At 40.8% G+C, this 23,279-nt stretch overlaps 2 protein-coding genes across 3 annotated transcripts in view; one reads left to right on the top strand and one right to left on the bottom strand.

The window, feature by feature from the left end:
* Positions 1-2,308: 2,308 nt before the first annotated feature.
* The window catches only part of TRAPPC3L (trafficking protein particle complex subunit 3L), a 38,529-nt gene continuing 17,558 nt past the window's right edge, over positions 2,309-23,279 (bottom strand). The window contains exons 4-5 of the mRNA XM_005896862.2: positions 5,528-5,713; positions 2,309-2,428 (exon numbers count right to left, since the gene is read on the bottom strand). Coding sequence (XP_005896924.2) covers positions 2,309-2,428; positions 5,528-5,713 — 306 coding nt within the window. The remainder of the gene's footprint in view (positions 2,429-5,527; positions 5,714-23,279) is intronic.
* On the top strand, positions 8,042-14,189 carry CALHM5 (calcium homeostasis modulator family member 5). Of its 2 annotated transcripts, XM_070376389.1 has the most exons (3): positions 8,067-8,257; positions 8,385-8,709; positions 12,082-14,189. In XM_070376389.1, the coding sequence occupies exons 1-3, from the start codon at positions 8,082-8,084 to the stop codon at positions 12,487-12,489; spliced, it is 909 nt and encodes a 302-aa protein (XP_070232490.1). In that variant the 5' UTR covers positions 8,067-8,081; the 3' UTR covers positions 12,490-14,189. The 2 variants fall into 2 exon arrangements, with proteins under 2 accessions (XP_005896926.1, XP_070232490.1); XM_005896864.3 differs by having other exon boundaries at positions 8,042-8,709.

Below are 23,279 nucleotides of genomic sequence, written 5' to 3'. Positions count from 1 at the left end.
GATTTAAAAACTGAAGCTATCGAATAACACTAAACACTGGTTGTTTGGGTAGAACTGCATTTCACTGTAAATTTACACTTTGAAAATTTAGCATTGAATTGAGATGTGCTAAAAGTGTAAAATACACATTAGAGCTCAAAGATTTAGTATAAAAGAGAATGTAATATATCGATATTAATTTTTATATTAGCTAAATATTAAAATAATATTTTTATAACTAAATTATTAAATAATGATAAATTTAAATAATAAATAAATTATTAAAATTAATGTTACCTATTTCTTTTTATTTTTAATGTAAAGAATTTAATTAGAAAATTTATATATGAATCTCATAATTCTATTGAATGGCATTTTCTAGATTCTCATTTTTCAGAAAGGAGCAACAATTGAATACAAACAAGCCACTCTCTTGGTTACATGGATCACCTTTCATAGCATAAATTCAATGCCAAGAGAATTGTCTCCCTTTCCAGGGTGAGGAAAATAAAAAAGGATAGAAAACAAATCTCATCCTGAAGCCACTACCAGTTTCAACACTCAGCACCACTGAGAGTATTAGATTAGCTGCCTTCAGAGGGTGGGTAATGAAGACATGGGCCGAGTGAGTTTTGATGACTGGGTTGGGAGAGAAAGGAGAGGAAGGTGTAGATAAGTAGAATCCTCCAGGGCCTGGGACATTTTCAAAATGGCTAGTTGAGTGCTATCTTCAGAGGGAGGCCGTTAGACATGAATATCTTGGGTTTCTGGAGGAGTGAGTCTACAATAAAAAAGAAATAGAAAGCTGAGCAGAAGATGGAAACATTCCAAAATAAGTTCTGGGGTGGACTGTAGGCCAACATTCTTCTTGAAGGCATCCATGGAATTGTGATATTATCCCTTCTGATATCAGATAACACCCTTCTTCCATCCTCCTACTCCTGGTCTTCTATACAACTGGCTTGAAACTCCTTCCACTGATGCTGCAGCTGCTCCAGCGACCTTATTTGGTTCTTGAGACCTACCTCAATGTCCTTTCAAAGACACAGCTAGGGAGGTGGGGAACAAACAATTTTCCATAGCCTTCTAAAGTCCAAAAATATGGAATTTCAGTGGTGGTTATTTATATCTTTTAAGCTCACTGGTATAATTTCAGATATTTATTACATTCATTCCTCTCAGTTTACAGATAAGTGAGTGAGAGAGACAGCGGCAGAGAGCGGCTGAGAGGTGATGTGCCAGGATCAGCCACTGGTCAGGATTAACTGAAGCCACTAGAAACAGAACTGAGTCTGTATGTTTGGGTTCCTGAGATGTAGCTGAGGTCTATCATTACCGTATCATTTACACCAGCTTTAACAGATGGTGCCACACTAACGGTAACTTTTACTTATCTTTTGAGTTCTCTGCAGAGCCTAGTAGATCCTGGACTGCTATATGCTTATGGTCTGGTAAAGATTATCATTTATTTAATCCAGTACATTGTGAATTTTCAGTATGTTCTGGTGACAGAATATACTTTGTACAATTTTTAAGGGATAAAAGTGATACCAAAATTTCTAACTGAAGATAAGAAACTATTCTCAAAGAACATTATTTATCTCTCATTTTATTTCCTGGCCTGACCAACAGCAATGTTTCATGAATAAAGGAAGGAATTTAGTTAATACCAGCTATCTAAAAATTAAGTTAATAAAATTAAATGTTATTTTAAAATATTTCAGAGTTAGCATCCAAATAAATAGGTTGTCTTGATAATTATAAACCAGTAGTAACTTCAGGAGGCTGAAGCTATAAGCCAAGCCAAGATATGAGAAAAGTCTATAGCTATAGATATTTAGTCTATAGCTACCACTTCATAAAACTATGGGAAATTGTGGCAATTGATATTGTTTCTATAGCGAATGCAATATACAATATCTAGAAAATATTTTATATAGTGAATTTTATATCATTTCATCCATTTTCCCAACAAGAAGAGAGAAATATACCAACTGTGTAGGTGGTATACTTCTTTTTCATTACCATAAGTAAATGAAATAAACAGACTCTCTTAGACTAGACTATATAATATATAGAATTCATGCTTGCTATCTTACAAGGAGTTATTTGTATGTGAAATCTTGTGGACTTGAGATTGAAAATGTGTGATTTACAAGCAAAGAAAAAACAGCTTTAAATCTTAGTGCCCTGCATTTCAAATTTCTGGCTGATTTATAAGCCTTTTAAATCCCATGCTATTAAGAAATTCAAAATTTATATGGCTATATATATTTAACTAATATTAACTCCTCAGCCAGCCAGCCTGTGGCATTTTGCATGCTTTTCTTCATTTTTTCCGTCTGTATTTTTTCTCATCTAGCTTTTTCAGAAATGTTATTCCTATTTCTGTCACACTGTCGCCTTTTAGTCTGTCTTGCAGGAATGTAACATCAGCCGCCAAATGAACCTAGGAAAGAAAAAAAAAAACAGGCTTATATCATTCAGCTTTTTAAAAAACTCAAATTTTTCTATTTTTCAGTTTGATATACCCCATAAAGAGCTCACTTTCCTTGTGGAATGATAAAAAAAGGCTTGTTCTGTGGATGAAGAGCCCTTTACTCCATTGATGGTCTGGCTGTGGTCAGCTCTGTGTGTGAGTCTTCAAAGAGAAGGGTGGTCCAGGACAGGCTCAAATCATCCTGGCTCATTCCCAGGCAAGCCCAGAATGTGGGCCCGTTTTTGCTCACAGTATAAGTCTAAACTATAGATCCATCTCAGGAAGAACACAAATTCCCAACTCAGTGATGGCCTTGACCCAACATGCCTTGCCAAACAGAACTTCCAAGGATAAATGGCTTCTTAAACGATTCTTCTCCAGCTGACTTGCTGTAAGTCATTCTCTCATTAGCTCAATAACATAATCATTTGTCCTAACAACATTTAGCAATCACTTATGGCTTTGAGAACTATGAAACAATACCAACTAAATAAATTATAAGTATAAAATTAAACATTGAGATTGTGGACTTGAATATTTGATACCCAGGCCTTCTTTTGCACGATAAAGCATTTCTCATTTCTCAGACATTGAAGTAAACCCTTAGGGCTTACTTCTCTATTCGATAAAAATACACTCACAAAAGAGCAGCATATTGCTGACCTACCCTCAACAGAGTGCCTTTTCAGTTATTTTAAGTCACAGGAATAAATAAGATAAATAAGCAAAAATACCTAGTAAAAGCAAATAAGTGAAAAAGCCTGGGCCTACCAATTAATATTTATTGAGATATGACTCATTCCCCTCTCTTACTAAGAATTCCTTGGTCAACCAGCTTGCCTTTGTTAAACCGTAGACTTCAGTGTGCCAAATTATTTGTTATTTGAATGCAAAAAACATACCTTTGTGATGCCCATCACCCAGTAAAAGGATATACACTGCACTTTGAAATAAAAAGCCTCTTGATGAAAGTGAAAGAGGAAAGTGAAAAAGTTGGCTTAAAGCTCAACATTCAGAAAACAAAGATCATGGCATCCGGTCCCATCACTTCATGGGAAACAGATGGGGAAACAGTGGAAACAGTGTCAGACTTTATTTTTTTGGGCTCCAAAATCACTGCAGATGGTGACTGCAGCCATGAAATTAAAAGACGCTTACTCCTTGGAAGGAAAGTTATGACCAACCTAGATATCTGCATATTGAAAAGCAGAGACATTACTTTGCCAACAAAGGTCCGTCTAGTCAAGGCTATGGTTTTTCCAGTGGTCATGTATGGATGTAAGAGTTGGACTGTGAAGAAAGCTGAGCACCGAAGAATTGATGCTTTTGAACTGTGGTGTTGGAGAAGACTCTTGAGAGTCCCTTGGACTGCAGGGAGATCCAACCAGTCCGTCCTAAAGGAGATTAGTCCTGGGTGTTCTTTGGAAGGACTGATGCTAAAGCTGAAACTCCAATACTTTGGCCACCTCATGCGAAGAGTTGATTCATTGGAAAAGACTCTGATGCTGGGAAGGATTGGGGGCAGGAGCAGAAGGGGACGACAGAGGATGAGATGGCTGGATGTCATCACCAACTTGATGGACATGAGTTTGGGTGAACTCCGGGAGTTGGTGATGGACAGGGAGGCCTGGTGTGCTGCGATTCATGGGGTCGCCAAGAGTCGGACACAACTGAGCGACTGCACTGAAACTGAACTTGAAATATGGAAGTTAAATGCACTCTCATTTTTTTCTCATAAGATCTTTCTTGTATTTGTCATAATTTAACTGAAAATCAATTAAAATAATAAGAAGACTACATTGAAATTATTTGGGTATATGGGACCACAAGAGGTCTGATACATATATGTCATTCAGCACATATAATCAATTATCCATGAAAACTGAAGAGACTTCTTTATCCTATTTTGGACTTGATTTTTTTCTATCTATATGCAATTGACGCTGAATTAATTCAACTTCTTTGTCCCTTAATGAAACATTTTTTGTATGCTTTAGGACATAGTTCTCCTTTTACCTGGAATATTATTTTCCCCTTCCCCCAAGATCTTCATCTAACTGCTTTGTCATCTTTCAGATGTCAGCTCACAGTTTCCCTAGGAAGGCTTCCCTCTCCCCACCCCTGTCCCACCCCAGATCCTCCCATGACCCTGAGTCATTTGGCTCCTATACTGGACAAAAGACTCTCGAAGGGCAACAACTGTTTCTTGTTCTTCTCTGTATGCTCAAGGATGCTTCACAGAGGCTGATCCCTATCTTAGTTAAATCAATGAATGATTAGATTAGATTAGATTTAACTAAGCCTCCAGTGGCCCCCAGGGACCCCACCTCTTATCATTCAAGTAGTTCCCTCCAAAGTCCAGCAGAATTGACAGCACCTGTGGTGATTAGAGCACTACAGAGACCTATGTGACAAGGAACTTCAGGAAGCCTCTGGCCAGCTATGAGCAAGGCACTGAGGCCAGTGAGTGAGCTTGGAGGTAGATTCCCAGCCTTAGTCAAGTCTTCAGAGACTGCAGCTCCAACCAACTGCTTGACTGCCTGTGCACTGCGCTGTGAAAGGCTTTGAACCATGGCCACCTAGCAAGGCCGTCCCAGGTTTCCAGTCCTCAGAAACTGTGTGAGACAATAAATGTTTGTTGTTTTAAGCAGCTACCTTTGAGGGTAATTAGTTAGCCAGCACTAGACAATGAATGCTGTGCCATGCTTAGTCGCTCAATCGTGCCCAACTCTTTGCGATCCCATGGACTGTAGCCCGCCAGGTTTCCCTGTCCATGGGATTCTTCAGGCAAGAATACTGGAGTGGGTTGCCATGCCCTCCTCTAGGGGATCTTCCCAACCCAGGGACTGAACCCAGGTTTCCCACATTGCAGGCAGATTCTTTACCATCTGAGCCACCAGAGAACCCCAAGAATAGTAGAGCGGGTAGCCTATTCCTTCTCCAAGGGATCTTCCCAATCCAGGAATTGAACCAAGGTCTCCTGCATTGCAGGTGGATTCTTTACCAGCTGACTACCAGGGAAGCCCAGATAATGACTGTACACCTGGCAAAATAAAGTATGTGCCTTACCATTTCCAGGGCCCCTCTGATAATTCCACAGAGTAAGTTGCAGTAGCACAGAGAAGACCGCCCAGTGGGGAGCTCTTCCACAAACTCCACCAGAGGATTCTTGTCTAGAATCAGGGAAAATTCATTTCTGCTTGCGTTGTTACAGGTCACACTTGGTGTAATTCCCAAGTACATCTTGAAAGCAACCTAGCAAACAGGAAAAAACCAATATTACAAAACTTGGCCTGGAATAAATAACTATTAGTGGAGAAGGAAATGGCAATCTACTCCAGTATTCCTGCCTGGGAAATGCCCTGGACAGAGGAGCCTGACAGGCTACAGCCCATGGGGTCGCACAAGAGATACCACTTAATGACGAAACAATGACAGCAAAGTGGCTGAACTGCATTGTTGTACAGGAGAAACCAACACAATATTGTAAAGCAGTTTTCCTCTGAGTAAAGAATAAATAAATAAAAATAAAGAACTGTTAGTAAGACACCCAAGTACCATTCCAGGCACAATTGTTAAGCTTCTGGAGTTCATAGTCAGAAAGCCTGAGTTCACGCTCAGCTTTGAAATGTACTGACCTTACAACTTGTACAATTCTTAAACTCTTTTCATGGAATCTCCTAAAGTATTAGTTTTCTGTGGAAACAGTATGGTTTATGAAACACAAAGTTAAGGCAGTATTTTTGGAAAAAAAAAATCTTTTTCAAAAAAAATATTCCTTAGAAGGGTAAGAAATTAAAATATTACTCATCAGCAGCATACTAGCATAATATTTGTCACATGAGCCCAGCAAAGTCTTCTGAATTAGAAGGGACCCAAGACACATGTGCCACAACAGGAAGGTGACAGAGTCGGGGATGAGGGAGTCGAGGAAGATTAAACCCAAGAGTATGCTTTGGGAAGTGGAGGCAGTCACATCACCAAGAGTAACGTCTCTGAGAAGGAGCAAGGGCCAGCGGTGGCAGGCACATAGGTGGGTCATAAAGTAGCCTTTCAAGAAAGTCCGCTGTTTTAAAGAGCTTCAAGAATTTTACAAGGTAGACATAGAGGAAACCTTGGGGACTATTTCTTTTTACCTCCAGTTTCACAAACGAGTAAACTGGGATCCAGAGAAGTAAAACGGCATGGCTAAGATTACACTATAACATAGTTCCTTGGCTTCTAGTCCAAGTGGCTTTCTTGTCACCAAATATACAGACCTGGAAACTGAGGTTTGTTAATGGAAATTTGTCAGCTTGATCGTTGTCTTTCAAGTGATTCCATTAATTTTCATATTAAAAGCAGTGTATTTAATACTAAAAGCAGTGTAGAAGCGAAGTGAAGACAATTTCCTTAAATTACACATAATTAGAAGTACTAAAATGTTCATGATTCAGTCATTCATTCAACAGTACACGTTGAGTACTGCCTGTCTAGCCCAGTGCCTGGCACACAGGGGAATTCAACAACTATTTGAAAAACGAATTCTTGAATAGGCATTCATTCTGTGTTTGACATCATCTTTACACCCAGAATACAAAATGTATTAAGATGTAGTTCCTGTTTTAGAAGAGCTTACAGTTTAAAAGGAGCTATAGATAGTAAATAAATAACTGCAATATTACAATAAGCTCCACAAGTACAATGCTGTATATTAGGAAATAACCCTTGAAATATTTACAGAGGAAGAAGCTTCTACACTGTTTATGAATACTGAGCGAGTGTTTGCCAGGTAGACAAGGTCAGGTGTATGTGTGTGTGTGTGTGTGTGCATGGGGGTGGGGGGGATATTCCAGATAGAAGGAACATGTCAAGGGCACAGAATTCCATGATGAGGTTCAGGGAAAGTTTGCATTCATCAACTTGTGGGCAACAGGGAGCCCCAAAGATGTGAGTAGGCTAGGGAGGAACTGGATTTCTATATTAGAGGGATCTCCTTCATGTCAGCATAGAGGACGAATTTAAGGTTGAGAATGGGGGTAGGCATGAAGTCAAAGGCAGAAATACCAATCAAGAGGTTACTATGATAGTCTAGGAAAGAAATGATGAGGACCCTTCTCACTTTATCTTTCACTCAAAACTCAAACTCTCCCTGAACTTTTCCATATAAATTTCAAACAGCCCAAATCCAAAAATTTGATAAAGTCACAGATCAGTTAAAGAGGATGTAAAATGAAGCTTCCAGATCTTAAGTCAAAGTAGCAAAAGTTTTAAGTAACAAGAGAAAAATACCATCATGAAAGTCTAGGCTAGGAGACTTGATTTGGCTCCCAACCAATTGGCTGAAACGCGATTTCTGCTAATGTTTATTCCTTTGGATGGAAAATTCCTAAACTATTATTATCTGTAATAGTCGGAATTTCTTTCTGATTCTCAATCCAAGCCACATGGAAATAACATAAAAGTGGGGGCTGTTCACTGTGAATTTACTCTTATTCCCAGTGTTTTGGCTCTAGTTTCATGGCCTAACATCCACCAGTAGGAGGCATTATCTGAACACTGTTGGGAAATATTCATTCCTAGGGAATGACATTGTTTCCTTATCTGGCTGAATTCAGTCTGAGAAGGAGGACTGTTGTTTCTAATGAAGAAAGAGCTCCACCCTCGGCCACTGCCACAGAGGCTCTGCCAACAAGTAAGAGCAAAGCATTTTCCCTCTGTGTATCTCCAACATGGATGCTCTTCAGGGGTTTCTAAAATTCATCCTCAACCAGAAAACTTTCATTGGCTACAGCTTCATGGCTCTGCTGACCGTGGGAGGTGAGCGTCTCTTTTCACTCGTGGCTTTCAAGTGTCCCTGCGGCACTGAGAATGTGATCTACGGGCTGGCTTTCCTGTTTGCTCCCGCCTGGGTGTTACTGATCCTGGGATTCTTTCTGAACAACAGGTCATGGAGACTCTTCACAGGCTGCTGTGTGAATCCCAGGAAAATCTTCCCCAGGGGCCACAACTGCCGCTTCTTCTCCGTCCTGGGGCAGATCATTCTGAGCTCATTGGTGGCTCCAGTGATGTGGCTGTCTGTGGCTTTGCTCAATGGGACTTTTTATGAATGTGCAATGAGCGGGACCCAAAGTCCAAGACTCCTTGATCTGATTTGCAAAGGCAAGCCTGAAGAGTGCTGGAAAGAACTTTACAAAGTATCTTGCGGAAAAACCAGCATGACCCCCACAGACAACGAAGAACTGAAATTGTCGCTGCAAGCCCAGTCTCAGGTAAGAAGGGACACAAGTGCCTTTCTCCCACACCCCCCTGCCCCCCAGCGTGAGCTTGAAGTATTCTCTCTGTACTTCGTTCAGCCAGGGTAGAGCCTGAATCCTGCCAGAACATTCTGAAACTCTGGAAATTGGAATGTGGTGCAGCGTTAAGACAGTCTCAGGAAAAGCTTTTCCGAGGTTGGATGGCTAATAAAATTGCTGATTGGATTGTCTTTTCCACTTTCGAAAAGAAAATCTCCTCTTGAGTTAGACATCTGTAAACACTTAAGTACTTTAAAACAATCTCTCTGGGTTGACTTTGTAAATGATGCATGACACTAACTCATTATAAAGTGTTAATGGCAGAGCTGTAATTAGAAATTACTGCCTTCTATTAATTATTTTCAAACTGGTTTTTCAGAGAAACACACACATACATGCATAGCATACATCCATTAAAATACAGCTGAATCCAGTGAGCTAATACTTTTCAAAGTTGCACATCATATAATTAGTGTAGAGATTCCCTTGCATGATTTCTGGCAACTGCTATCTCTATGTGTAAATATTGTTAACATGGAAAAGAATTTCCTGTATAAAATGGGATGTTGGCAGACTTTAAATAGCCTTCAGTGAAACAGAACCATATTCTCCAGGGAGTTTTCCTCCTATGTTCTGTGCTCTATAGCTAAAAAGTTCTTCTTACGTTACTTTAGGAGCTCAAGATTTGGGGCATTGTTTTATTTAACAGAAGGAAATTGTAGCTTTACCTAACTGATACAAGGAAGTAGCTTGTCATTCTTTCAGAGACATGAGCACAAATCCAGATGTGAGCCTGGCCCTGGCCTCAGGAAAAGACTGAATTCCTACTTGTGAGGAGCAGGAATGATATTTCACAAATCAAAACAAGCAATAGGAGTAGATAAACAGGTCCACAGTCTGTCAGGAAGGCTATTTGTTTAAGAATAAATGTGCTGAAAATACTGAGACTTTACTCTTTTTTTTTTTCAATATAGACTGGTCTTTTCAACAACACATCAAATCAAAAATTGTTTCCAAACTGGTTGGCAATATATTCAGACTCTCTTTATAAACTAATAAGCCTATAAATGCTCCCCCATAAAACCCTTTGTTTAATGCATAAAGCACATTTTAGACAAAAACATGCCAGGCTGCCAAACATCTTCCTTCTTTTGCTGAAGGAAGGTCTTAATTACAAATGTGACGATGCAGTGAGTGATTTATGATTTGTGTCCTGGGGTACCAGGCTCCATTCAGGTAGCAGAGGATCCAAACACCACTGGGTGAGCTTTTCCTTCTCTAAATACAGGCATAAGGAAATCATGCCTGTCCTTGCCACAGCTGAGCCTGGGCACACTGACCTGTTTGTTTTTCAGAGGAATGAGAAGGACCTGGGGCTGATTCCTTAGGGGATGATGCATAAGAGATGTGGACAAAGGGAGCTGTATCACAGCAGGTGCTGACCGCAGTGCTTCCGATAGGCAGGGGCAGCAAACAGTCTGGACCCACAGCTGGGTATGTGGGTAGGGGTGGAAAAAGTGCCACGTCCATGGGTGGGGCAGACGAACGAAATCCAGCTGGGTGGCTTTCTGTCCTTTGGGTAGGTAGAGTAGTGGCAAGAACTCCATCTTGGAGTTGCCTAGTCTTGGGTTTGATCCTGATTCCACTGCTCACCAGCTATGTGACCCAGAGCTACTGTTTGACCCCTGAGAGCCCCAGTGTCCTCATAGTTGGGGGTAATAACACCTACCCTTGGAAGTACAGAGATGATGGACATAAATGGGCATAAAACTGCTGGCACACAGTAAGTATTTTAAACTGATGAGAAAAATGCCAAGATTTGAGGGAGAAGACACATGCAGAATGGTGTATTATTGAGTGCTGGGGTGGGACCATCCATCATGTCTAGTTAGATCCTGGGTACCATGAATTAGTGAAGAACAAGAGGGCTCAGTGCTCAGCACTCACGTGAAAGCAAGTTGATGCTAAGGCCACGCAATGAGGGGAGGAGGGCCTGAAGCTGATCAAACAGTGAATAACTCAGCAGAATTGGTTTAGATACTGAAGTGAGATGGCCTGCAGGAGGATGGGCTGTGTAGAAAAAGATAGAGGTTAGAGAAAAGAGGAAGATCTGATGTAGCCAACCACAAGTGACTAAAGTAAATATAAGTAAAGTAAATATAAATCACGTCAGAGAGATACTCTATGTTCAGTAATGCCATTACATAGACATGGATATGATTGAAAAATAGCAGCCCATGCTAATAGCTGATACTTACTGAGTCACGTGGATTTCTACATCACCTCATTTTAATCCTCTAAATTACATTCTGAGGAGGGTAACCCCTACTTTACAGCTGAGGAATCAGAGGCACAGAGAATACCTGTAAAAAAGTGAAAGCTGAGATTTAAACCCAACCAGTGCCAACCCAGAGCTGGCACTCATGTAGGGTCTGAGATCCTGCACAGTGATCTCTGTAGTCTGAATCAGAGTTTGGAAACCATTGGTTTCCAAATAAACATTGGAGCTTATTTGTTGTTCTATTATGGTCAGCATGGGTTCATTTGCAGATTGTTATTTTTATGTTCAAATAGGCCCATCTGCTGAGAAATACTAAGGGCCATTCAACTAAAATATTAAGAGAAACTTGGAAAGAGCTTTGTTAGTTGTTCACATATGAAATTAACTCCAATTATGAAAAATATTGGGTTGGCCAAAAAATTCATTCCGTTTTTTTTTTTTACATCATATCCTTTCAATGTGTTATTTTTGAGAACTGATGTCCAAAAGTTCTTTTTTTTTTTTTCCCCTTGGCTTTTACGCAAGCTTCCAATTCTTATAGCTTCAGTTTCCTTATTGTGTTACATTTGTCTTGCTTTACAGTGAGATGGGATAGGGTAATGAGTGAAGCTACCTCTCTCAGGAAGGGTCTGTGGTTCTCTGTAAACAATGTAACGTGGGAAAAATCAGTCACTGGTCGTGAATATCCACGTATCAATGCCTGAAGATACTCCACTAAGGAACTGGTAATATGCTCACACACAGAATTCTTTCCTTTAAAGCTAGTACTATATGAGGGCTTGGTTCTTCCAGTTCTTGGATAATCTATATTTTTGCTCATTTCCATTTGCCTGCCTTCTGGGTATTTCTTTGCATACCAGCAATAGTGGGCAGGATGGAGAACAGAGGTTAGGTAAACCTTAACTTTGTAAAAAAACAAAAAACAAAAACCAAAACTTGTTAATTAAGATGAAAGATATCAACTGAGGTCTGCTATTAAATTAGCCATATACTTCCCAATAACACTACCCTGTCTCCTTGAGAAGTGGCTTTGCTTTTGGTATGCTCAATATTTCTTTCTTTCTAAGATTCTAGGATGGTTCCTGATTTGTTCCGCATCTTTCTTCTCTCTGCTCACCACGTGTTATGCTCGCTGCCGATCTAAAGTTAGTTACCTTCAGCTGAGTTTTTGGAAGACGTATGCACAGAAGGAGAAGGAGCAGTTGGAAAACACATTCGTGGACTACGCCAAAAAGCTGAGTGACAGAAACCTGAAATGCTTCTTGGAAAACAAGAGGCCAGATGTCTTCCCCATGCCCACCTTTGCAGCCTGGGAGGCTGCTTCGGAGCTCCATTCCTTCCACCAAAATCGGCAACACTACAGCACCCTCCACAGGGTGGTAGAGGAGGGTCTAGACCTTCGTCCGGAGGATGAGGAGACCACAATGATGCTTATGGGTACCGCCCAAAACGTGCAGCTCACCCACCATCACTGACTCACGGGGTCCAGACATCTTCCTCCTGCATCAACAGCTACCAGAGTATCTCTGTGTTTTCTTCCATTTAATATTTCTTAATCAGACAATAACACAAAGGGAAGCAGCTTTTTAGACATGACAAAGGTTTCACATGCTCAAACTGATGCTGAGTGACTGGCCAAAGATGGTGACAGTGGTGCTCTTGTATTGGTTGGGGTTGGGAGTCGGGCTCAGGGGCTTCAGGTTCTAAGATTTGATGACTGACAGTGAGACTCATGCAAGAAGTTCTGCCACTCTATGTAAATGCAGTCACAGAATCCAGGGGGAGCAGTGGTGACTTGTGAGTGAGCCTGGCCCCCTTAACAGACTTCTGTTATTAACAGACTTCCCACTTCCACACAGTGGGATCTGCGGTGTAGTTGGTAGAAATCCTCGTAGTAAATCTATCTTACTACCTTCCAAGGATGTAATGAAATGCTACCATTTAAAATTCATTTCCTTGGAATCTGAAGACATCAGTTCTAAAAAATAACATGTTGAAAGGATATGATGCCAAAAATCAGAGCTTTTCTCATGTTTCCACTATGCATTGAAAATAGACCCCTGGAGTCAGAGCTGTATTATGACTCTTGTGGGCTCTAGGCACTTTTGCCTTCATGGGCTTATTTCTACATTAAAAAATACACATGTACACATACATACAAGCACACACACACCTATTCTTATGACTATTGATATAAAGGCATATATTAATATTGTATAGGGCTTCCCAGATGGCTCAGTGGCAAAGAATCTGTCTGCAATGCGGGAGGCCCAGGTTCAATCCCTAGGTCAGGAATATCCCCTGGAGAAGGAAATGGCAACCCACTCCAGCATTCTTGCTTGGGAAATCCCATGGACAGAGGAGCCTGGCAGGCTACAGTCCATAGGGTCACAAAAGAGTTGGACATGACTGAACAGCAACAACAGTATTAATATTATACGTTAGAACTTTGTTTCAACCTTGAAGTTCATTTATTACCTTGTGACTTTATAAGAAACTAAAAACACTTTAGTGGGCTCCTACAGAATGCAAATTTTGTATTCTATTATATAATATATCCACATTAGTTTAAATATATAGATACATTATTTCCCTCTAAATCTATGAATGGAATCAATATTTAAGGAAGAGGTACCATGCTTTATGCTGTGGCTCACAGCTTATACCATGGAGGGTCCTTGCCTCCTCATTGGAGAATCCTGGGGCTGAATTCCTTATTATCATGTGGCATTATCCCAAACTGGGGAAAGGATCCTATAGGTATAAGACCTGACACATATCCTTGGGAACTTGGAGGTGCAGAGTCAGGTTGTGTGTGTGTGTGTGTGTGTGTATGTGCAGGTGGGAGAGTGGGAGGCGGGGGCTGTGAGGTTGCAATATTGTTTGGGTTTTAAACATGGTGTGTGACAAATGTGTAACAATTGGTTCTTGGAAAAAGTGGTTATTTGAAGTGTTTGCCCATTTCTATATTGTAATTTCAAGTTACCCAGGTGATGTCACTGAAATCAGAGTTAGGAAGAGACAATATGAGCCAGAACTTTCTAAGAAGATTTTGTGGTGCATTTACTTTCATTCTAGCCAAACTGTCTCTGGTACCACTTTGGTGGATCTGAGTTTCACTGCAATAAGACCTAACCATGGTAGATTAAACATGGCTTAATGGCGCCAACTGAGACAGAGAGTCTTTTCCTCTTTTCCTTGAGTCTGACCTTAACGAACCAACAATATGTAGCAGAGGTGAAGCCAGGTTGCAGAACTATTCCAGCTTATGCCTTGGTCTCTGGCAATGATTACTCTGGTAAAAACCAGCCACCATGTAAGAAATGCAATTACCTTAATGAAGATTCCCAAGCCCTGAAGAAGGCTAAAGTAGCCAAGTGGAGAGAGACCGAGACAAAGAGAGATCATAGCTGGCCAGCTCCAACTGTTTGAGTCCTTCTAGGTTAGTTACCAGGCATATGAGTAAAGAAGTCATTTGGACATTCCAGCTTCAGCAGACAAGACATGGAGAAGAACCAGAGGATCCAGCAAACATCCAGGAAAAAGATCCTAGATCTATGGTCTGAGTGAAGTCATACCAGCCATGTAGACTTCTCAGCCACACCATCTGCTGCAAATATTATAAAAGGGTCCCCACTGTGTCCTGTCCAAATCCCCTGAGCTTAAATAAATGTTGGTTGTTTGAAGCCAATCAAATTATGGGCATTACGAAGATATCCTGAACACTAATATGTGAAAATCAGAATTTGTTAAATGAGAGATTAGAGGCACATTGAATTTATATATAGATTATGCAAATATCTCCTTATGCATAGATTTTTCTTAATAACATTTACCTCTTGATTTCAGTAAGTAGTGAATGAGCTGTGGAATGATTTGATAGATGCTGAATAGTTACTTCTCCAAACTGGCTCCACCAAAGCCTGAGATTCATTTTTAATGATTTTTTGTTAAATTTGGTTTGAGAGGAACACACTGCTATGAGTTAATTTGGTTTAAAATAAACATATTACTGAGAAAGTGACATATTTTTAGCATTAATACCCAGAAAAAGATGACAGTGGAAGGCACAGGACAGGCCGGCCTTGAGTAAGTTAGAAACAGATTGGTCTTCTAGCTTTGCTCCTCAAAGTGTTACATTCAAACCAAAGCATCAGCGTCATAAGGGAGCCTGTTAGAAATGCAGAATCAGACTCCATCCCAGACCTGTTGAATCAAGCCTTCCATTAAACGAGATCTTGAGTGATTCTATGCAACTTAAACTTTAGAAGTGCTGGTTCTCAAACTTTAATGTGTGCCAAAAATCATCTGGATGGCTTGTTAAAATGTAGATTGCTGAGCCCAAGTGTCTGATTTGACAGGTTGGGGGTAAGAATTTGCGTTTCTAACAACTCCTCAGGTGATGCTGCTGCTGCTGGTCTAGGGGCCACATCTTGAGAACAACAGCTGTAAAGCACAAAACAGTCTACACTGGGGAAGGCAAGACAGAAGTAACTCAGAATCCTGGGCCTCACCCCAGATCTACAGAATTAGACTTTGTGCTATTATCAACCTGTCTGAGAACATGGGGTGACTTTCCATGTATTTTCTATTTATTCAAGGCTACCTTTCATCACTTAGGGATAGTTTTAAAGTTTTCCTCACCTAAGTTTTGCAAATATTGTACCTCTTCATTCTTCTTTGCCACTAGTCTAATGTTTTCTTTTTTCCATGGTATTTTCTAAGTGCTAGTTATCTGAGTACATGAAAAAGCTATTACTTAATGAATATATAAAGAAAGATAAGCGCAGAAGAATTGATTCTTTTGAACTGTGGTGTTGGAGAAGACTCTTGAGAGTCCCTTGGACAGCAAGGAGATTCAACCAGTCCATCCTAGAGGAAATCAGTCCTGAATATTCATTGGAAGGGCTGATGCTGAAGCTGAAACTCCAAGACTTTGGCCGTATGATGCAAACAACTGACTCATTTGAAAAGACCCCGATGCTGGGAATGATTGAAGGCAGGAGGAGAAGGGGACAACACGGGATGAGTTGGTTAGAAGGCAACCAACATGCTATTCAGTTCAGTTAAGTTCAGTTCAGTCACTCAGTTGTGTCCGACTTTGCGACCCCATGAATCACAGCATGCCAGGCCTCCCTGTCCAACACCAACTCCTGGAGTTCACTCAGACTCATGTCCATTGAGTTAGTGATGCCATCCAGCCATCTCATCCTCTGTCGTCCCCTTCTCCTCCTGCCCCCAATCCCTCCCAGCATCAGAGTCTTTTCCAAGGAGTCAACTCTTCGCATGAGGTGGCCAAAGTACTGGAGTTTCAGCTTCAGCATCATTCCCTCCAAAGAAATCCCAGGGCTGATCTCCTTTAGAATGGACTGGTTGCATCTCCTTGCAGCACAAGGGGCTCTCAGGAGTCTTCTCCAACACCACAGTTCAAAAGCATAAATTCTTTGGTGCTCAGCTTTCTTCACAGTCCAACTCTCACATCCATACATGACCACTGGAAAAACCATAGTCTTGACTAGACGGACCTTTGTTGGCAAAGTAATGTCTCTGCTTTTGAATATGCTATCTAGGTTGGTCATAACTTTTCTTCCAAGGAGTAAGTGTCTTTTAATTTCATGGCTGCAGTCACCATCTGCGGTGATTTTGGAGCCCCCCAAAATAAAGTCTGACACTGTTTCTCCATCTATTTCCCACGAAGTGGTGGGACCAGATTAGGAGGCACATAATATGTGGTAATTCAAGGAATTGTTCATTTTTATGTGCATGATAATAGCATGTTGGTTTGTTCTCCTTTGTTCACTCATGCAACCAGAATAAAGTCAGTAGTTGACTTTTTGACATTTGCAGCCCCTTACCTATGACCTAAAGAGCAAGAAGCATTGGATCTGTACATGCTCCTTTTATGTGGCAGCTGCAAGGATGACTATTCTCATTGGTGTGGTTTCAGCCTTGATTGTTATCATGTATTCAACCAATCTCTTCATTCCCCAAAGTTCCCAAGGGAGCCTAGATTGCCCTCGGGAGCTGACACAAGGAAGGATCTGGCTCCAGTTTTAATTGTTTAATGCAGTGGCTTCTGACTAAAACTTAATGAAGCCCTAAATGAGTACTGGGACATAATGAGGTTTTAGGAGAGGTAAGGAGTCAAGCTGAGCTACTGAGGCTGAACTTGAACATGGAGGGTAGCCCCAGAAGGAGGCCTGTGTTACTTGCAGGCAAGGCACGTGCCAGTGCCTTTGTACTTACACCTACTGGAGTAGGGTTTTGGTCAAGAGCATTAGGTTAGTTTAATTCATTTTGGAGGTTGGAAGATTCTTCTTACAAATATAAAATGTCATATTTGATTCTGGAAGAAAACTGCTTTTAGGTTGCTTCAAATAATATTTTCAAAGTTCAGTTGTTTGTTAAAATCGAGTTATGCAGAAAGAATATTTGCCTAGCCAAATAAAAGAATATTTGTAAGAGAGATTATATTCTAAATTTTGCTACTCCACTAAAGAGGAAAGGGAGAATTAAAATTTGTTAACAAACTATTATGTGTTGGATGTTTTACATATAATTTGTATTTAAAATTTCAAAAGCATACTGGGAAAGATGATTGTTTCCACCTTTATGAATAATATTAAATTTCAAAAAGGTTATGTTTAAGCCACAGGTAAGAGATGGAGCTTAAGTTTGGACCTGAATTGGACCTGAATTAGTGTAATTCAACTTCTGTCACATAAATACTGCTTCATGGTAGTGTATTCTCAAGTGTTCATTTAATCTTTTAAAGTGAATTTCCTCACTTGTAATATTTGAGTGTTGGATTAGTACATCAGAGTTGTTTTCAACTCTGTTGTCCTGAGTCTTAAGGCAGTAGTCCATAAATTCCTAGTCCGTTGTCTTCTGCGTGTACTCTTGGGGATTGATGTCTGTCTCCAAGTTGCTTGGTCTCTATTTGGGTCCTTGGCCTCTTTCCCTTTCTGTACAGTGTTTTCACTTGGGTTTCTAGACATTTGAGATAGTTATGCTTGAACTATGCTTCTCATTCACTGTATTGATGAGGTGAACCAGAAGCACAGTTAGAACATAGCATCACTATCATATTTTATTTCCTCAGGTAAAAATTACAATTGATAAAGAAGAAATTTTCAGCAATGGAAAGTTCATAAAAGATTTCGAAGAGTACCCAAACTTTAATATTTTATCTTTGAGAGCACATCTTTCTGTCTGTCTGTATGACCAGCTGTCTTTTCACAGTTTCAAATTTCCTGACCCTACAGCCACACCAGTGCCAGAAAAAAAAAATCTTTAAAACATTTTAAATTGTAATGGCTGAGATTAAATTGGGGAAAATGAATTGATTTACTTAATCACATTCTCTAGATTGTTTCAAGGAAGAGGATAAAGTAAGAAAAGTTATTAATTCAGGTGATGTTGAATAATTTTGCTTTAGAAAATACCTCAAAATATACACATCCTTTGGCAGAGTACACAACCTATAAAATGGTTCCTAGTTGCATGGTGGTAGTGGTTTAGTCACTAAGTCATGTCTGACTCTGCAACCCCATGGACTGTATTCTTCCAGGCAAGAATACTAGAGTGGGTTGCCATTTTCGCCTCCACTAGTTGCATGGTAACAACATTTTATTCTTAGATTTTTAACATAAAAGGATGTGCTTCTGCAATAATAATAATTGCTGATGGTATCAACAGATCAGGAAGATTTCTCCCAGGTGTTTTGTTGGTGTTTGTGCCAAGAGACGAAACATGAGAGATAGTAATCAGGGTTTTTAAAAGGCTTGCTTCCTTAAACTGTTGGCTAACTATGAGTGAGTTTCTGCTGCTGCTGCTAAGTCGCTTCAGTCGTGTCCGACTCTGTGCGACCCCATAGACAGCAGCCCACCAGGCTCCCCCGTCCCTGGGATTCTCCAGGCAAGAACACTGGAGTGGGTTGCCATTTCCTTCTCTAATGCAGGAAAGTAAAAAGTGAAAGTGAAGTTGCTCAGTCGTGTCCGACCCCAGCGACCCCATGGACTGCAGCCTTCCAGGCTCCTCTGTCCATGGGATTTTCCAAGCAAGAGTACTGGAGTGAGGTGCCATCGCCTTCTCCAATGAGTGAGTTTCACCTGATACTAAAAAGGAAGTAAAGCAGTTAAAGACATACGTAGTTGCAAACATACAGTTAGAAACTGGTGTTTGATCAATTTCATCTTCTTTGGAGTGAAGGTCCTGAAAGAAGCAGTTTCTTTCCCTACCTCCTCCTCGATGGGATAAACTAGTTATCCCAACACTGGCGGGCATTGTTTCTATCAAGACTCTCCTTGGTTACATCCCTCTAATGTTTTCCACTTTTTTCCCAATTATATTTTATTTTATTTGAAGCACTTAAAGGAGATAAAAGGGAGTGGTAACTCTGGAAGCATCTGAACTGAGAGAAGGAGGAGTAGCAGTCCCCACATGCCACCCCACCTCTGCAGTGATCACCCTGGTACATCATGAAAACCGTGCTCTAAAGCAGTGTGTGCCATTAAAGATCACATGCGTGTGTGTGCGTGCATGCTAAGTCACTTCAGTCACATCTGACTCTTTGAGACCCTGTGGCCCATAGTCCACCAGGCTCCTCTGTCCATGGGATTCTCCAGGCAAGACTACTGGAGGGGTTGCCATGCCCCTTTCCAGGGGCTCTTGACCCAGGGATCAAACTGCATTGGGAGACAGGTTCTACAGGCACCATTAGCGCTGCCTGGAAAGCCCTAAGATTACATAGGGAGCATTTTAAAATTTCTGATGCCTGGGCCTTATTCCCAGAGACTATCATTTAATTGGTCAAAATTAGGGCCTGGGCATCAGAATTTGGAGTTGGGAGAAGCTGATGATTCTATGAAATAGTCAGGGTCGATAACCATTACTCTGGCGCAGCACTGAGAGGTCAGGGCAAATCCGGACAGAATCTTACTTCTGACACAAACTAAAAGACACAGCAAGCAGGGCTTGCCTGCCCACGTGTCTCCGAATCTCCAGGCTCAGGTAGAGCTTGCTTGAGCTTTTGGGGTTTTGTTTCCCAGTGTTTCCTCAACTGTTTTCACCCCCTAGTCAGGAATTTCATGATAAATTTACATTAATGAAATGCTCCCAATGCTATTGCTGTTTTCAACCCGAACACTTAAGTTTGTTTCATAAGTCAGTCTCTTTCATGAGTTTCTTCCAAATAAGTTAAGCCACAGGAATAAAACCAAGAGTCTCCGATGGAAACTTAAGGACAGTCTGGATTTCATGTGCTGAGATACCTGAAAGATTGAACACTTCCTTCTGGAACATCTTTGGTAATAGTGCTAAGGAGACAAGATGCCTGGAAAGAGCCAGTTTACCTGTAAGATTTGACCATGAACAGAAGTGGAAGATAGACATTCACAAGTAAGGGGAGGTAACTTGCAGAATTTACTGAGAGTTGAGCCTTAAGAGATACTTCTCTGTGTCTAAAAGAAAAATAATGTTATACAAATGTAGTCTATAAAAAGTTAAAGGGTAATTTTCTTGCAGGTGCCTTGGCTTCATACTGAGAATCTGCCAAAGCAATTGATGCAGTCCTCTGGGTTAGACACCCTCAGCCTGCAGAATCCACCGACCTTGTGGTTATGCACACAAGCTTGTTCACAAAGGAAAACTTCCCACGCTTTTTTTCTTTCACCCCTCCCAGAGCTACAAAGGGAACAGAGCGAGTGTGGGGGTGTTTACATAAGGCAGTTCTTGCCTACTCAGAGGGGGAAAATTCAGTCTAAATGGTTATGTTTGCTTTAAAAAGTTTTCTGATTTCTAAGAAACACATTTCTGGACCAAATGGTAAGAATTTTCAAAATATTTTGTGTGTGCCCTTTGCTGTTAATATTCATCATTTTTAAATATTGAGAATTTTCTGACTATAAAGGATTTTTCTTTCCTTTTAGTTTTTCTGTCTTCTCTGCTCGACAATGTTACTAACTAGGAAAATGGTCTGACATTCAGCTAACTGTGAGACCAGCCTTCTCTGGAATGCTGTGTGGTGCTGTGCTGTGACTTCCATGGAATTTAATCCCTGTTTACTAAGGGCTCCCACTTATGTTAATACCATATGTTGGAAAAAAGTAAAGTAAGTCAGTAGGCCTCTACCACTAGATTATGAGCTAGCCTTTGAAAAATAGCAATTAATAGCAAAGAAAGATGTTCTGTTGAGGCTTAGTCTGATTCACTTCCATTGCTTGACTGCGGGATGAGAGGAAGCAGGAATCCTAGGAAGGAGTTGGGGATGGGGCACGTGTGGTGCGTCAGCCCTGAAACCCACATCCACCGTGCTGCGTTAGGAACTGCTCTCTGACTTGCTCTCCAGTTGCCACCCTGTTGGTTGTGAACCTGACCCTCCTGGTCTGCCCAGACGCTTCTGATGAGTGACCCAGGCTGCCACTTGGCTTCTTTCCCACCGCTGCTTCAGTTCCCTGTACACATCACAGGTAAGGAGTGCCTGGCTCCTGAATGCCAGGTAGATTCTGAGGACTCCATTGTTCTAGGACCTCAGTTTCCCACTTCAATCTTTTGGGTGCGGATGGGAGCCCATATCATAATGTCTAAATCCTCAAACATCTACTTAAAAATTATTCTAGTATAAAACAGTGGCAAGATACCTACAAATTCAGGATTGGGGGCTCTTTGTCCCAGAGTCACAATTGTTGGCTGTTAAACAATTTCATGGAGGAGAAATTAGCGGTGGCCCACTGCACCCTCTCCCTCTTCCCACCCCATAGTGTTAGGATTCCTGGCAGGTTGTCCGGGTTACGGCTTTGAGTTGCCTGACGTGGAGAGATTTGAGCTGAGTGTGGAGAGCACGTGTTGCAGAAGAAGGAAGGTGTGTTATCACTGGTGATGCTGACCACTAACTAGGCAGCATCAGAGGCATGCTCCTGGCCCTGAGGCCGTAAAAGCAGCATGAACGCGTTACCAAAAGGATCAGCGAAAACCAGTCCTCCACATCAGTGAGAGATTTTAACGAAGGACAAGTGTTGCCTAGCCATAAAAATGTTCCAAGGCTCCCTTTATTTTATGCCATTCAGGCTGCATTTCTTTGTCTATCCCTTTAAGTAAGTGGTGTGTAAAAGGCAAGGGGTGTATCTGTTTATGTGTATCTTTGGGGAGGCATCGTAGGAATGGAGGCAACTTTAAAATTGAGATTTAAATTTTTATCCTGGTAAGAGAAAAAAAATAATAAAACATTTAAAGCACAGAAAAAAAGCCTCCCCCTTTTGTGCACAGAATTAAGGTGTCAACATAATCATGTATGTTGTGCATGGTACTGGGTGCATTCCATTTAGGCTTACACTCAGAATTGGAAGGCAACCCACCCCAGTATTCTTGGGCCTCACTGGTGGCTCAGTCCGTAAAGAATCCACCTGCAATGTGGGAGACCTTGGTTCTATCTGTGGATTGGGAAGATTTCCTTGGGGGAGGGCATGGCAAACCACTCAAATATTCTTGCCAGGAGAATCCCCATGGACAGAGGAGCCTGACGGGCTATAGTCCATGGGGTTGCAAAGAGTTGGACACAACTGAGTGACTGATTATTACTACAGAATTGTGAAATATGGTGATTTTTGTGGAAGGTATTTTTTTTTAAAGATAAAGTATATTGTTAAGAAAATGAAGGAAGCCAAATATAATCAGGAAGAAAAAAAAAGCAAAAGTAAAATACAGAAGCATAAGGAACAAAACTGTTTGCTTTGTTTTGTTTTTAAGAGAAGAAAAACACTGTAACATATACTGATGTCTCTGACTTGAATGGCCTGGTTTAAGTTCACTTCACCCAGGCAGTTTCTCTATTCACATAAAAATATCAGGTCATCTCTGGTAACATTCTCTGAAGAAACACAGAATGGCAAGAGAAAGGACTGCAAGGGATTTAGAAAAAAAGAGCAAAAGCAAAACCCCCATAGGATTAGAGGACCAGAACTTTTATGATTGGTTCTTTTATAAGAAATTGAAAAGAAAAACCAAATACTGTCTACTGAAGCACAACATCATTTTTGTCTTAGGAGAACTTGGTTATCTCCCTTCCACCAAAGTATCTCTGAGTTTAGTGTTCTAAGAAATGTCTGCCCCACTCTTGCTAATGGTCTAAAATATTTACTTTCAACTAACAATGTGGTTTCACTTGGACTGCTTCCTAGGGGAAACATTTTCTTTTTTTGGAAAGGTTTGCTTACTTGATTATTGTCTGCAAAATGTGTAACAATGACAATTCCCTTCTTCAGTACCT

Source organism: Bos mutus, chromosome 9 (assembly GCF_027580195.1).
Source record: "Bos mutus isolate GX-2022 chromosome 9, NWIPB_WYAK_1.1, whole genome shotgun sequence".
NCBI classification, from domain to species: domain Eukaryota; kingdom Metazoa; phylum Chordata; class Mammalia; order Artiodactyla; family Bovidae; genus Bos; species Bos mutus.
The sequence above is the reverse complement of the archived record's forward strand: the minus strand, read 5'-3'. Positions and strand labels throughout refer to the sequence as shown.